At 35.4% G+C, this 15416-nt stretch overlaps 1 protein-coding gene across 6 annotated transcripts in view; it reads right to left on the bottom strand.

Annotated features, from left to right (window-relative positions):
• Positions 1-440: 440 nt before the first annotated feature.
• Positions 441-15416, bottom strand: part of ube3d (ubiquitin protein ligase E3D) — a 46340-nt gene continuing 31364 nt past the window's right edge. For 5 of the 6 annotated variants that reach the window (XR_016089241.1, XM_088909601.1, XM_088909603.1 and 2 more), the window contains 2 exons: positions 14713-14851; positions 2166-2365 (listed from right to left, as the gene is read on the bottom strand). Coding sequence is in view for 5 of the 6 variants with exons in the window: in XM_088909601.1 (XP_088765727.1) it covers positions 2345-2365; positions 14713-14851 (160 nt within the window). In the remaining variant the exon portion in view is untranslated. Of the gene's footprint in view, positions 1858-2165; positions 2366-14712; positions 14852-15416 lie in introns of those variants that run through there. The other variant, XM_088909602.1, reaches the window with a different exon arrangement.

The raw sequence follows: 15416 nt of genomic DNA, 5'->3' as shown, positions 1-15416 counted from the left end.
GCCATTAATGAACAAATGGACTCTAAGGCACCTCATGGGAACTATGTTGTTTAATTTTATGTCAGTGCTAGAATACATTTCCTTCTGAGGTTAGAAAGCAATGGATTGTGTATGTATACGTTATTTCAGCAAGAAGCTACAGACCATGGGGGGACGTGACTTCTGATGAGAAAATACAACACATTTCTGAAGAGCAAAGTCAAGAATGATTCATTGATCCCTCTATATTCTGTAATAATGTGGTCACTGCAAAACATTTATACTAGACAGCCTGCTGAAAGATGAAAAAATGTATTCAGCAATATACAGTAGGTTATTGCCATTAACAGTTCAACTGGTGTTGCATACCAGGATTAATAATCATACTAAATATCAATGAACACATTGCATTGTCTTACTAAGCATAATGAATAATAAAAGTCATCATATTAAAGCTGAAATACAATGCTCCATTATGAACATCTGACAGATTCCAAAGTATCCAGGAGCCTTAGCTAATACCGTATCTGTAATATAACTCCAGTAGTTAACTGCATGCATGCTCCATTTGTATCCATATGGGTTTTCTCTGGGTGCTCCAGTTTCTTTCCATCTCCTAAAGATACGCTGGTCAGGTTAATTGGTGTCACTAAAGTGTCCCTGTGAGTGCTTGCATGTACCTTAAGTGGTGTCCCATCCAGGACATACTGTCACATCCCCCCTGTACTTCCTCTTTCCATGAATAAATAAGCTCCTTTCTAATAATGGATGGATAGTTAACCGCTTCCCACATTATCTAATAGCCATTAACATTTGTTTTTACAAACGCAGCCTGCGGAATTGGCGTTAATACTGTAAATAACATTAACATTTGCCTCCATTTGGTACTTATTAATTGCTCTTAGTGCTTGGGATTCTAATTTCGAATTAGTGTTCATTTAAAAATATTGACACAGATGTTCTCTTTATGAATCCTGATATTTCATCATCTTTAGGTTCTCTGTCAAGGCACGTTTACAGCTTTTAAAATTTGATGTTGAAACACTTTAGACATGCTGTGTATTAAGAACCAGATGGAGTAAAGAATTTCATCTGCTTTATGAGTTTTAAACTTGTCACAGATGAGCGAGTAGTGTCCGGCGATGTACATAAGGACTGCATTGATATTTGCAAATTCAAAAGAAATGTAGAAACGTATCACAGCTCTTTGCAGCCAAACTCTGGATGAATAATTAATTCTGGGTTTTCCTGTTAGAAGCCACAAAAGTGGAATGAACTTTGTGTATTGTCAAAATTTAAAATGTACTAAAGTTGCCAGGATATGAGACTCTGTGGACTTTGGACCATACACCCAATTACAGAAGTACGGTAACTGGAAGCTACAGGTATCTGAAGCAGGTACACTTATAAAAGTAACTTTAAATTGTACTTACTGTAGGTAACAAGACTAATTTGAGTCTTAAATAGTATTAAATTCACCACTGTTTCAGTGGCTCAGGATATGCCTGACTACAATAAAATCCCAGCTGGGACCAGCTTTGCACACCACACCTAAATTAAACTGGGTTATGGAGTTTTAAACCTTAGTGCTTTGTGCGTTCAGAAAATATGTTGATACTATGCTTGAAGGATAAAGCCAACTCTAAAGTACTGTAGATATGATTTGAATTAATGCTATCTAAACTTGTTCCAGAATGATAACATTGCTTTGTTGGCAACAGTGTTTGCTTAACCCAAATATTTACAACTGCATTTACTTGAAAACTCATATTCCACTGTACAACCATAACAGTTAAAACATAGGACTGGTACATTTTATCCTCTGGCATCAGGTATTTGCCTTTTTCATCTGGTGTGTATTTTCCACTGGAAACTGTACTGTAAAATTAAATAAATTAAAAATATTAAACAAATGTCAAAATTGAATACATTTAATTAGAGTAATGAGCAATCATATGTAGAGGAGAAAGCTTTTTTTGCCCACATTCACTTATATTTACTTGCTAAAGTCAACGTGCATTAATGACTGAACAAACATCATATCCATTTAACTCTATGTTGCTTTTGGAGAAGTCCTTGTTAATAACTCATGAAATGACGGTACTGTCTTTTCTGTTTGTCTTCAATTGTTCTCAAAACAAACAGCTTTCAAACTGGCATTTAAAAAACACATCTCAAGCAACAGAAAGGTTAAGAACAATTTATTAGGATTTGTTAATGTCAGATTTACAAATGGTTGCATGATTTTTTCCAGTCTAGATGTGTTTTCTGCTCATCTCATAACAACGTAAAAATGCTTGTGACAGAAAGATACTGATATTGTAGTTGTCACCTGTCTGTACTTTGCACTTCTGACCCAGGGTCTTCATAATCTCATAAATGCCACCTGTAAAACATGAATCAAGAAGGCTGTAATGAATATACACCATATAACATAGAAAACATTGCTTCTGTAAATTTGATTCTTCAGAGTCAAAGAATAATTGTTAATAAACTAAAAGCAGAGGGGAGATGAATTAAGACAGTGGTGGCATTACAAATAAACTATTATGTCTTTAATAGGAACAACGTATGTGATGCATGGAGCCAGCTTTGGTAGAGAAACTGAAATCACATTTAGAATTACTTTGTTATAAGTGTCATATTACCATTACAGTTATGTTATAATATCTGACTCATAAACTGAGATGATTATTTATATTTTAAAAATCAATTTACCAATGTATTCACAATTAAATAGTTACAAATGGAGGGTTACAAAAATGTAGAAAATCAGGTAATGACCAAGTGACTTAGTCAATAACTAAATTAAATTATCATAACCCCCAGGATTGCTCCAAGAATATACTGTTTGAGTGGTATAATAAGAAGTATGTGAATTCTTTATTCTGTGGCACAGCTTTGGTGAAAGCACTTGGTTAAACAAATATTTTTTAACAATCACAATGCAAATACTACAATACACAAAACAAACACACAACACACAAGTTTCTTCATGTACAAGTTTACAGACAAGGCTTTTAAGAGACCCAGGTCTAGAAAACCCCAGATTCTTACCAAGTATTCTGCTCTTAAATAATGCCTACCAAGGCCAAAGATAAGCAACCATATTCTAAACTAACAGCTTTTATGTTCAACCTTTTTTCAAACCCAACATACAGGCCCTGGTGTGACTGTCTGTATGTGCCCTGGGATGAATTAGTATCCCGTCCAGGATGTAACCTGCCCCGCATGCTTTGCTTGCTGGGTTAGACCCTGTATTGAATAAGTAGTTATTGAAAGTCATGTGATGATGATTTATGTAGTGTTATAAATGTCATCTGTTCTGGTAAAAAAAGGCATTGTCAGGGCATATTGTTCAATAACTGTCACAAATAAATGAGCAACCACTGTATTTATACCTTATCCAACTAAAGGGATAAAAGAGCTATATAAAGTTTTGCTGGAACAAAGTCACTTCACGTCTTAGCCACTTCCATGTCAATGCAACTATTGACTAAGGAGAGCATCAGTAGATGTACTGTATACAAGAAGCATCACACAAGAGGAGAAGTGGTTAAACGTTTTTATATATAAAGATTTTATATTTCCCCTAACTGAAGCTCCTCTGGCTGCTCTGAAAATGCTCTAGTGTTCCTGCAATGCTCACTCTCACAGTGACTCTTTTAGTCCCTTATCATACTATATCACTTACAGGCAGTGTTGAGTGAATTATTCCATGACATCACAAACGGGGGAAGCAGCAGCATAGATGAAGACATAATTTAATAAATGGTTATGTTTATGTTTACTGCCTGTTGTGTTTGGCACAGTTTAGAGCCCCTACTGTGGGAGAGATGGGATATAAAGATGGTGGATCATACAGTTTGATTTTTACAGTTCACAGTTTAAAATCTGTAAGACTAATAGAATAAGTGAGAAGATGTGCACCTGTGGATCCGGTCCCAAAAATCTTTTGCAAGTGAGCTCCAGAGATCCTATCACCCACATGAAGGCTTATAGTGGGAACATACAGAACACCAAAATCATTGGACTGCAGGCTGAATTTAGAAGTATCAACAGATACAAGATCTGCCAAATACAGGGGAACCAATCCATTCATAGCCTAGAACTTCACCACATGTATCCTAAAATCAATACATGACTTGACCAGAAAGAGCACAGATCCCAGAAGAAAATCTAGCAGGAAGCTGATGCAAGGAGTCAAGGACAGGAGTGATGTGATCAACTGCGCATTCTAGCTGCTGGACATGTCTGAAACTAGTCAAGTGCAATTTTATAGACTACTTTAAATTTAATTATAAGTGCCTTATGTTTTCAATATTTTATTGATATACAGACCCTATAGGAAGTCTACACACCCTTTCCAAACACATTTTGCCTGAAATCACGAAACATTAAATCATGTATTTTACCTTTCTTTACACAACATCCAAGATAAAAACACATGTTCAAGCATTCTGAAAAGTGACTACAAGTGAGAACCTAGAAAAATGGATTGGATAAGTCTACATACCCCTCAGTTAGTACTTGGCAGAAGCACCTTTTGCTTGAATTATTGCCAAAATTATGTATGGATAGATCTCTAGCAACACAGCACACCTGCATGTGGTGAAATTTGCCCTTTCCTCATTACAGACCTACATCTCAGTCAGATTGAGGGGGACTGTTGATGGACTGCAGCCTTCAAGTCATTCCACATATTTTATTTTATATTATATTGTTTTAAGTGCATAACTCTTGTACCCCCTCTTGTACAATGGTCACTTATTGCTGTGGCACAGTTAGATAAGCCACACCTTCATATAATATACTGCTTTTTATCTCAAAAGATCACACAGCACTTCACATATAGGTGTTTACACAATGATTTAACAACCAGGTGCAGAAGTGAGAAACAGTTGGATTAAGAAGGAACTTTTACAAAAGACAGATTGTACAAGACTACTGCAAACACAGCATGTTTCCATGACCCGATAGCAGTAATGACCAAAATAAATGTGGTATTGTCAGACATATCTAATTATGAAATCAGTGGACCATCCAATTGAATCTAACAAAATATAGAAAGTAGTGTAGCACAGCTGTATATAAAATCTGCTCTTTAATATCTTAAATGCAATCAGTAAACACAGAGGAAGACTGAACAGAGTAATGATCAGAGATTACAAAATGGACAATATTCAATATCACAATATTCAGATCAGAGACAGAATATTAATACATACTGAAATACTGATTATTACAACTACCACAATCATTTACACCCACATAATTCATTAACATTTCATTTCAAATTAAGCACTACCCTTGCTACCTGAGCATATTTTATTTGGACAAGGTCGGGTGAAGAATTCAGTTTCAAAACTGGGTATTCATACACCCTGCAGCAATAAGGCACAGTGCCCTGCTCTGACATCTCAATGACCTAATCAGAGCATGTATCTGACCTTGGGGAATGGTATTTCATGCTCTAATGAGCTCCTGCTCAGCCTCTGCTAGTGTCTGCGGTTGCCTTCAGAGAGCTCAGTCCATTATTAATGGTAATATCAGACTCACACTCACTTTAGTGAATTTAAAACACACAACAAGTGCAATTTATTTGAATCCTGGAAAACTGTTACATTAGGAATGCAGAAATCAGAAGATTTAAGTATACATCTTTAGAATGTACTAGTTTATGTTTCGATAAGCACTGGCTTCTTGTTTTTTAGGAGAGCAAAGCAAAAGAAATCATTTTATTTTACAGATTATTTTACTAATCAATGTTCAATTTAAACTGCTGAACACAACCTTCTGTCTAAACTTTTTTCAAGTCAGGTAAGGGGCACTGGCAAGGCGACTTCATGCGAAAACAGCGATTCCAAATTCGCTGGAATAAGTAAAGTGAAATAAAGTTGGAACAGACATTTACATTTATACTATATTACATTCTAATGATATTAAATAATTATAATGGAAAAGAAGACTCAGATGGTTAAGGTATGAACAAATTTAGCAGGTGAGGCTAGATTTCAGTGCAAGGCAATTTTGTCTGATAACAAAGAAGAAAGCAGGGAGAATACTGAACATCCTCAAGGGGAAAATTATCAGAAAATAACATGGGGTCACTGTTACAATTGTGTTCATGAAGGTGAAACAGATATCTCCTTCGAGGACAACAAACAGTTAAAAAGTTGAGAAAGCAAAGCAAACAGCATATGGAGGATAGATCTGGCACATCATGAGAGCACAAAACACAATTTCTTAACGCCAACTATTTAAGCCAATGTTTAGCTTCCTTAAACCCATTCCAAGAAACTTATCTTTGATGCATACAGCCAGATATTTCTTATTACTGCACTTGGCAAGGCAAAGTTAATATGCTTTGAAACAATATAAAATGCCTGTTAGATTACTACATGTGAAAACATTACAAAAATGTAAAAAACCTTGATAGGACTCAGACTAACACCTCTAGAAAGCGTTTGATATGCAGTTCTCAGGTCACCGCTTCGTAGCTGCTCAGAGACTTTTTACTGTTTCACTTTTTACAAATGTTCACCAATAAATTACAAAGAAAGATACTAAACTGTTTCAAAATGCACAGCCGTTCCAGGAATACCAAATAACCAAATAACCAATCACTTCTGAACTGCAATGAAGTTGACTGCAGTGTGATAATAAATATAAAATGTTCATACTACGCTTAGCACATAAGAAGGGTGTTTATTGTATTGATTGATATGTACATGATTTGCATCCTCAACTTTGTTTGCATTAGGACCATTGATTTACACCCTAAACCTCCTTTATGTGAAGCTATAAAACATTATTCCTGGATGATGAAGCAGAAACCAGTTCCTTAATAGATTTCATAAATCTATATAAATATATAATGAAAAATAAACTGCAGTGAAACAGTGTCAAAGAAAAACCCAGGTGAACTGGCCCTCATTGGAGTACAAATACAGTATGGCTTGAACCTAATTGTTAGTCTGAAAAAAAAACATAAATCAAGTCTTTTGTCTTCATATATATTCCGTATATGAGTGTTGATCTGATATTGCATTGATAGAAATCTGCCTGATTTGTGATCGAGACCCCCTGTAGGTGTCTATTATTCTGTCCTCTCCCGAGTTACTTCCCAGTTCCCTCCCCAACCCCATTTCTGCCTCTGTCCCGTCTCTCTAGTCTCCCTCTGCTAGCAGAATATCAGTCCCATCTCACTGCCATCTGCTCAACCTCCCTCGACTGTCTGCAGCAAAGCTGGTTATCGGCCACCATTGCCTCCTGCCACCTCCAGGAGACTTGTGTCTGGACCTATCTTCCCCTCACCCTCACTTCGACAAGCTATTAGCTCCAAAACCGCAAAACAAGATGCCGCCAAATAAACCTTTTTGTAATCAAGTTTTCTTTCGCTCCTAATTTACTGCTCTTTGACTAAAATTCAACTCATCTAATTACACACATTAACTACTGCACAATGCTCCAGTATTATCTCAGTTTACTACAATGCTTTTATCACATCATTTATTGTAATGCAATCTGCTTTTTATCTTGCTCTATGTAAAATCCAAAGCCAACAATTAAGCATCCATTTTTCTTCTAATTGTACAATGAAACTTTTAAAACCTATAATGAAATTTTGAAAATGAAAATTTAAACCTATAATGTGAAATGCATCTACATCCTGTATCTTAATACCTTGACTCCTAGTCATTCCGTAAACATCCCGTAGTACTAGGAATGCTTTAAATGACAATATGTTTTAATATTTTGTAGGCCTTCCAAATGCTCTAAAATATCCAGGAGTTATTACATGGCAAGCTATATTTCCAAGTCCCATTTTTAAGAACAATGATGTATGTTGAAATATATTTATGTTTCTGCAAAGTGAACTATACCAAGGGGAAAGAGCTAAGATACAGCTCCCAGGGGCTTTTCCAGTTTACAACTGGAAAACATAAAGATTAAATGCTCCCAGTGCACAGACCATGTCCGAAAATAGGTTTGAAGAGGCCAGTTCCATAAAAGCATATCTCTGTAGACATACATAGCTTGTAGGATTGAAAATATTCCTCCATAGTATGGGGAAAAATAACATCTTCAGAGATTTGCTAGTGAACTGCAGAAAGTTATCTGACTTGAACCGTCAGCACTCAGAAACAGTGCAAATGGTCCTTCAAAATATGAAATTGTTTTGTTTTTAGTTCAGTAGAAAAATATCACCAACATTTAAAATCATCACTATTCAAATTATTGCAAACTATAAAAATTCCACACACAATACCTGTAATAGAAGGCTATATATCCCCCAAGTTTTATTCATAAGGGAGTCAGATAAAGTGTTACATAACAATTACAAAATTAAAAATATATACATATATTGGGAAGTAATGCATAAAAACATGTTTTTAAATATACATTTAGAATTGACAGTTACATTTCTCAATTCCAGACTAAAAAGATTCAGTTCCTTTAGCTTGTCATTATGGGATATTTCTTTAAACTGTTTAATGTATCTCATTGCTCATCTACAGAGTCCACAGCAGCAATTTCCCACCTTTTATCCTACCCCACATTGTCTAAAAAATGTAATGATGTGTCAACATAAAAACCTATATACCTAAGTCTTTTTAATAAGTAGCCTTTTCTAATCTACTGTCAACTTTGTATATATAGCTTGTTTGGACTACCTGCATATAAAACCCTAACACTTGTCTACATGAAACCTCATTTGCCAGATGTTTGCTCAGTTTTGAATTTTATCTAAGTCTTTTTGAATTTGAAATACTAATTTAATTTGAATTTAATAAGAACTACCTCATATTATAATTAATACCACCTTCAACCAGACAGACAAAATGTTTTTTCTCATTATTCATCAATCACAATAAACAGATGAAAGTTACTATAGTATATATTCACAATATAAATCACAAGCCAAAAATAGTAAAATAACCAAAGGGACATTATTACTTAAAAGAAAAATAAGAACATGAACACCAGTTCCATTATTTCTCCAGTAGTGCCCATTCCATATCTTAATTAAAAACGGTAACAAAATCATTGTCAAGACATACTGTTGTCTGGTTAACACTGGGCTGTAGTTACTAAATGTGTTGTCTGCTTTTTGTTTGTGCACTGACATTGCAGAGCTATCACAAACTACGATCCATACAAAACAATAATAAAGCACAAGTAATATTTGTTGACAAATAAATAACCTAGCAAGTAACCTAAGCTCCCTGTACAAATGTATGGGTGTATCAGCAGGAACATCTGGCTCCTCACACAATTTACTTCATTACTTGTTTAGCAAGCACAACCCTAAAACTTAAGGCTTTAAAACTAATGGTGTTCCACAGACTAAATGTGCCACATGGAGTACAGCTACCGATACAAAGTTTAATTATTACACAATGCTGGTTCTACAGCTATAATAACGTTGTCTAAAACAGAACAGTAAACCTGCAAACCATACAAAGTTGGTATCCACACTACCTATAATGTCACCAAATTAAATGGAAACCTCTGTTTGTCCTCCAAAGACGCTAACAGCAGTGGACAGTTCAACATCAAGGCAATTAGGCAACAGAGAGCTTATTGTGATGAGGCATTTCATCACTGGAATCTGTAGTGTTATAGCACTGCAGCTTCTACATTTGGTGCATTATCTTTTTATATATACAGAGCAGCATTAAAATCTAAACAGACACTACTGGTTCCAATTGCCATCTGCTGCAGACTCAGAGTATATTTTAAGCAGTCTACTGAAAATGTTTCCAACGCTTATGTTCACTTTTGAATGATCACACATATTGATGGAGTTCAGTTTAACCATTACTATGCTATCCAATATTTTTTTGAGTGAATTACAGAACTGCTTGAATTAATAGACTTTTGGAGAGGTTACTAATCAACAGTATGTTTCCACAGCTGCATGAAAAATTCTTCGTCCCAAAAAGTGTGGTGGGATATATATATATCCTACTGTATATGCACAGTGCATAACAGCTGATGCTACACCTATTCTGTCTTGTCTATCTAATTAAATGGAAAGTCTTATGAAGTATGTGGGAAAATGCACACAGCAGGATCACAGAAAACCAGTGAGATGTTAGCATGAGTTGCTGGCCTGCTAAGAGATTACTGAAAAGTAATGCAAGCTGGCACCTTTACACATGCTGGGAAACAGGATTATTCTTGTAGTGCAAAAGATATGATTGCATGAAACAGAATTTAAATTCCAAAACAATATCCGTACAATAAAATCAGAACAGAAGAATACAGGAAATGGAAATTCAGGTCATCTATACTAGTGGATAAAATATTATTGCCTTAATTCTTAATGGGATAATGCTGGAAAGGCTCTTCAGTCTACGATGGGGTTCACTGTATTTCATCAAGGCACAATTAATACTGAGAATTACTTCAGATCCAAAGGTTAAAGCTGACTATTCACTACTGATTACAGAATGTTAATGAGAGAATCTTTTAAAGCAGTGATTCTCAATCCTGGTCCTTTACTGTATATCCCCAGTGTCTTCTTGTCTTTGCTTCAGGCAAGGTCTTAACTACATTACAATTCATTTCAATTTTCTATTTGAGCTCTTTTTAAATTTGCTTTCAGCTCTTTAAAATCATAATTGGTAATCGTAATTGGTATGAAACCTGTGCTAATTAGTGAGTTTCAGGACTGCCCCAATTCAGGTGTGCTAGCTGAAATATAACCAAGTGGACACTGACCCACAGTGGGAGATGTCTGATACAGTGTCATTACCTCACGTGTCTGTTCACCATCAGCTGATTACCTATTAAGAGCTGTTTAGTCAGAAATAAGAAGGCAAAGTTGAGAAGAGACTGTTCCAACAATCATTTAGGACATAGGTAGTATCCATTGAATGGAGAGACAACCGAAGAAGGCTCCACAACCGAAATGCTGTGTTTCTTTCCTTCGCTTTTCAGCATGAAATAAACCTTTACTTGTTCCACTGAATGGAGAATTGCTAATGTAGTAATCATCCATATAAAAAGATTAAAAAAACTGAACCAATGAATTACAGGCCAATTCAAGTCTGACTTCTATTACTTGTACGTGTAAGATAATGGAAACAATCATAAGACTTGGAAAATCACTAATGGTTTTCCCCAGTTGTAGACAGGCCAGATAGATGTGTGAACGCTGACAAAACTTACACAAGAATCCATATTGAAATACCGTTTCATAGTAGTACACAGCAGGATCATTTACCAGCTAGCGGCCGCCGTGGAACATAGCTGCAAGGTCCTCCAGTCTCATGCACCGGCCGTCAGTCTCACTTTCTAACCAAATCTCATGGTCTCACTCCTTTATCTGAAACTGGTTTGGTTCATTTGCATTTGCAATGAAATTGTTGTGAAAACTCAAGATTCTGTTATTAACCAGCGTTTCTTCTTGAACATGAATAAGATCGTGTTCTTCCTGTGTTCAGATGGCTTTTCTCTCCAGTCCAAAGACACAGTGGCAGGTTAATTGGCTTCGGTAAAATTTTCCCTGGTGTGAGTGTGTGCGTGTTTGTGTCTATGTGTGCCCTACGATGGACTGGCGTCACCGTCTTGGATGAATCATGCCTTGCACCCGATGCTTCCTAGGATAGGCGCTAGGCCACTGAATTGGATAAAGCAGTTAGAAGAAGGATGGATTTATTGAAATACGCTTTCCCATAGTAAGAGCTCTCACTATTACTTTCTACTGGCAAAATGTTTCCTGAAAGATTACTATGAGGCGCAAATGGCTCTTGGTAAGGTATATTTTAATAATGTGTAGCCTTTGATTGAAAAACTTGATAAACTGAAGCCGGGTCAAGCTATCTAAATGCCAAAAATAAAGGCTTTACCAATGCTTGTAGCTACTGAACCATGCAATGGAGGTGTCCTTTACTGCTAAACATACTGCAGATTTTATTTGAGTATTGTTCATATTTTTAATTTGAATACCTTGAACACCTTCCAAAAGCAGCAGCTTGTAAAGTACAATTAATACAATGAATCACATCATTAAAAATTCTAAAACCTGTTCTAAGAAAACAATTTAATAAAGGTTCGGCTCCTTTTTCTCTTGTGGTAGTTTAATAGCTGAGGTGACCTAGAAAAGTGTTGACGACAACGTCACAACTTGTGTTATTAGTTTGTTAGCTTTCACCAGTGTATATGCAAGCCATCCATTGTACAGCAAGTTACAAGTAAGATATGCATGCTAGAATATTTCATTACTGTATGTCTATGCTTATCACGTGGAAAAATACGGTGTCGTTAAACAGCAATTCCTGAGAATGTCTGGTAGAGAAGAAATCTTTACATGTAAACTGGTAATTAAGTATGAAAAACATTTTAGTTCACTATGAGTAACTGTTTTAGGTATTCTTTTATGTTTCTTATTTTACTGCAGTTTGTATGAAAGCGTCAAAGCTATTTTCTCTTTAGGTTGCAGCACTGAAGCTTACATAATTGTATGCAAGCCTGTTTAGGCTTAGTCAAGAAGCTCTTGAAATGTGTAAAAAACTGCTTACCACTATTTACAATATCTTTTTGTTTGTCACCATTATAGAATGCTCTGCAAACCTATTCTGCACCTTTCCATAATGTCTCATTTTCTTTAATCACAAACAATACAACATTTTAAGTGAATGTTTTCACTTGAACTAAACATTTTTCTAAGTGAAAAAAAGGTAACAGTCACCAACAACTGCCAACAATAATCTAAACTTCAATATGTTCATTGCAAAAGTATTCACCACTCTTGAGTCAATACTTGTGGGAATAAGTTGGCAGCAATTACAACTGAGTGTGTTTCGTTCAGTTTCTACCAATTTTACATACTGGGAGGTGACCAATCTTCTACCGTGCGCCACTCAAAGACAATCATTTTCTTCTTGTTAAGCCACTCAGTGTAGCTCTGTCCATGAGCTTTGAATCCATGAATACATTTGCAAGATACTGTATATATTCATCAGTTTGAAGCTCTTCACTATGAGTTTTTCTTTTCATTAAATCATGTCGAAAATGTGTGGTCTCATAAAGCTGTGGACTTTAAGACAAAATTATTTTAATACAATCTTGGGACACAAGAAATGGTACTATATCGCTGTGTTTAGTTACCCTTCATGTTTTGCAGTATTTGTAAGACACACCTTATTCCCACAGTTCTTAGGGAACCTTCTATCCATTGATTTCTTTGAAGAAGCCCTCTGAGCTGACTTTGTCAATGCCAGGATTTTGAAAACTCCTCATCATCCTCTATGTTCAGAACTGCAAAGGTGAATTTCCTTCAGAGCGTCAGTATAGGACATTCCCTTAATCCCTAAAAAGTACCTTCTCTGGACTGATTCCATAGCAGCAGTGTCTTCTCTGTAATATGTTAATTAACCATATTAGCATGTGCTTGGACTGTGGGACAAAATTGGAATGCCCTAAGAAAACCCACTCGGACATGGAGAGACAGGCAGATTCCAAAAAGAAGATGCCCCGGGGCGGGATTGAACCTCAGACCCAAGGGTTGTGAGACAGCAGGGCAAACTGCTACATCACCATGCTGTCTTGTGGAAGATAGATGGCTTAAAAAGACCTTCCTTCACCATTTTCATAACATTTACATTACTTTTAAATAATACTGAGATTATTGATTAGTAAGCATTATAAATCTAAAAAAAATAACACACCTAATCCATACAGCAGAGGGGATGTATTTTAAAACATTTCAAGCACAGCAATAACAAATAAAATCCAAACAGTAACTGTGAGTTTGCTAGAGTTTTAGCCGAAATGCTTTGACCCCAGTGTGTAAGTAACATTCAACAAGGCACAGATCAATACAGTCAAGTCAATTTTTACCAAGGATTCATTTGTAAATTCCCTTCAGGACAGAAAAATTCACTTAAGCAGCAGTTTGCAGGTGCAGAATAATTATTGTGTTTGGTGAAAGCAGAGATGTCTTCAGGTGATGTGTAGAGAAAAAAATAAAATAGTCTATCTGCTATTTAGTAAAGAATCAGGAGACATTTTATCATTTTGCAAAATGGGTTTTTAAATTGACAGTTGAATGAAAGCTTATGGTTAATTAACACCACTTATAAATATTTGAAAAGAATATTTTTTCAGAGAAACTGTAAAGACATATAATAATATAGAGATTGCATTCCTGAAAATGTCTAATGGTTAGATAGGCATAAACCCAAATTAAGTTGCAATTTTAAGGAAGAGAAATGATTTCTATAATACAACACCTGAGATGTCTTTTCATGGGTATGCTGTTAATTGCAATCATATGCCTCCACCTTTCTGAACATAATGACAGGTTATGAACATAAAAGGCAGTAAGTTTCTAATTACCTTTAAACCGTTCTGAGTTGAGGATAAGAATAAAAAAAGCATAGGGATGTCAGCATGAAAACACATTAATAGCTGAAACTGCACAAAAAACAGCCAATTTTATTTGGCACCTCATTAACTGTGTCTTAAACACTGATATACAAGACCTAAAAATATACTGTCATCACATTTTTAAACATGCTGTATATAACACATGAAAATACCTTTGCACAGCAGATTATTATTTTTAAACTGAGACAAGAAAAAAATAATTTATTTATATTCTTATTATAATAGTACTTAATGAATAGTATTCATTAAAAAGGGGCATACAGATGCAATACTGGCGCACATAGTGTAAGGTCAAGGAAGTGTAGAACTTCTAAAAAAAACTGTACTTACCTTGAAGGTATTCATTGTGCGCATTGAAAATGGGAGAGTTTCATTGCTGGCTGATAGTAGTTGCATCACATCATGACAGGTCTTCACAGGCAGGGTTAAAGGATGTACACCAATATCTTTATCCCAGGCATCTATAACTCTGCAATGAACATGTTATACTGGATGTATACGTGTGCTGTTAATGAAATTTAGAACATATTCTGCACAGTAGAAATAAATACTACCAACATGTCTCTGAGGCTTTTTCATAAGACACTCTTAATTACATCTTCTGCATTTCAATGTTTTATTTGAAAAAAATAGTGTACTGTATATACAGTACATATATGTATAGTAAAATTCATTCTATAGGAATTCCTTCATATACTTTGAGTCCACATCAAAACATTTTTGAAAAACACATAATTATGTTACATATTCAAATATATTTCCAATTCCCAATAAGAGGGCATAACTGCATTAAGAAATGGTCACATACATGAAGATTTTAGGGGACTCACAGCTGTGATAAGACAGGCACAGTTGCTTAACCATATAAAAAAGGACACAGCTCCTTTTAACACAACAAAACACCTGGGAAATTATTTGTTTATAGGTTTCATATTTAATAAAAATCTAAGACACAGGGAAATGTGGAGTAGGGATTGTGAAATTGCTGTCCTATTGATAAATGTTCTAGCTTCATAGACTAAATCTCCATTATC

This window comes from Atractosteus spatula, chromosome 2, assembly GCF_055471065.1.
Source record: "Atractosteus spatula isolate fAtrSpa1 chromosome 2, fAtrSpa1.hap1, whole genome shotgun sequence".
NCBI classification, from domain to species: domain Eukaryota; kingdom Metazoa; phylum Chordata; class Actinopteri; order Semionotiformes; family Lepisosteidae; genus Atractosteus; species Atractosteus spatula.
This window is presented reverse-complemented; position numbering and strand designations above follow the sequence as displayed.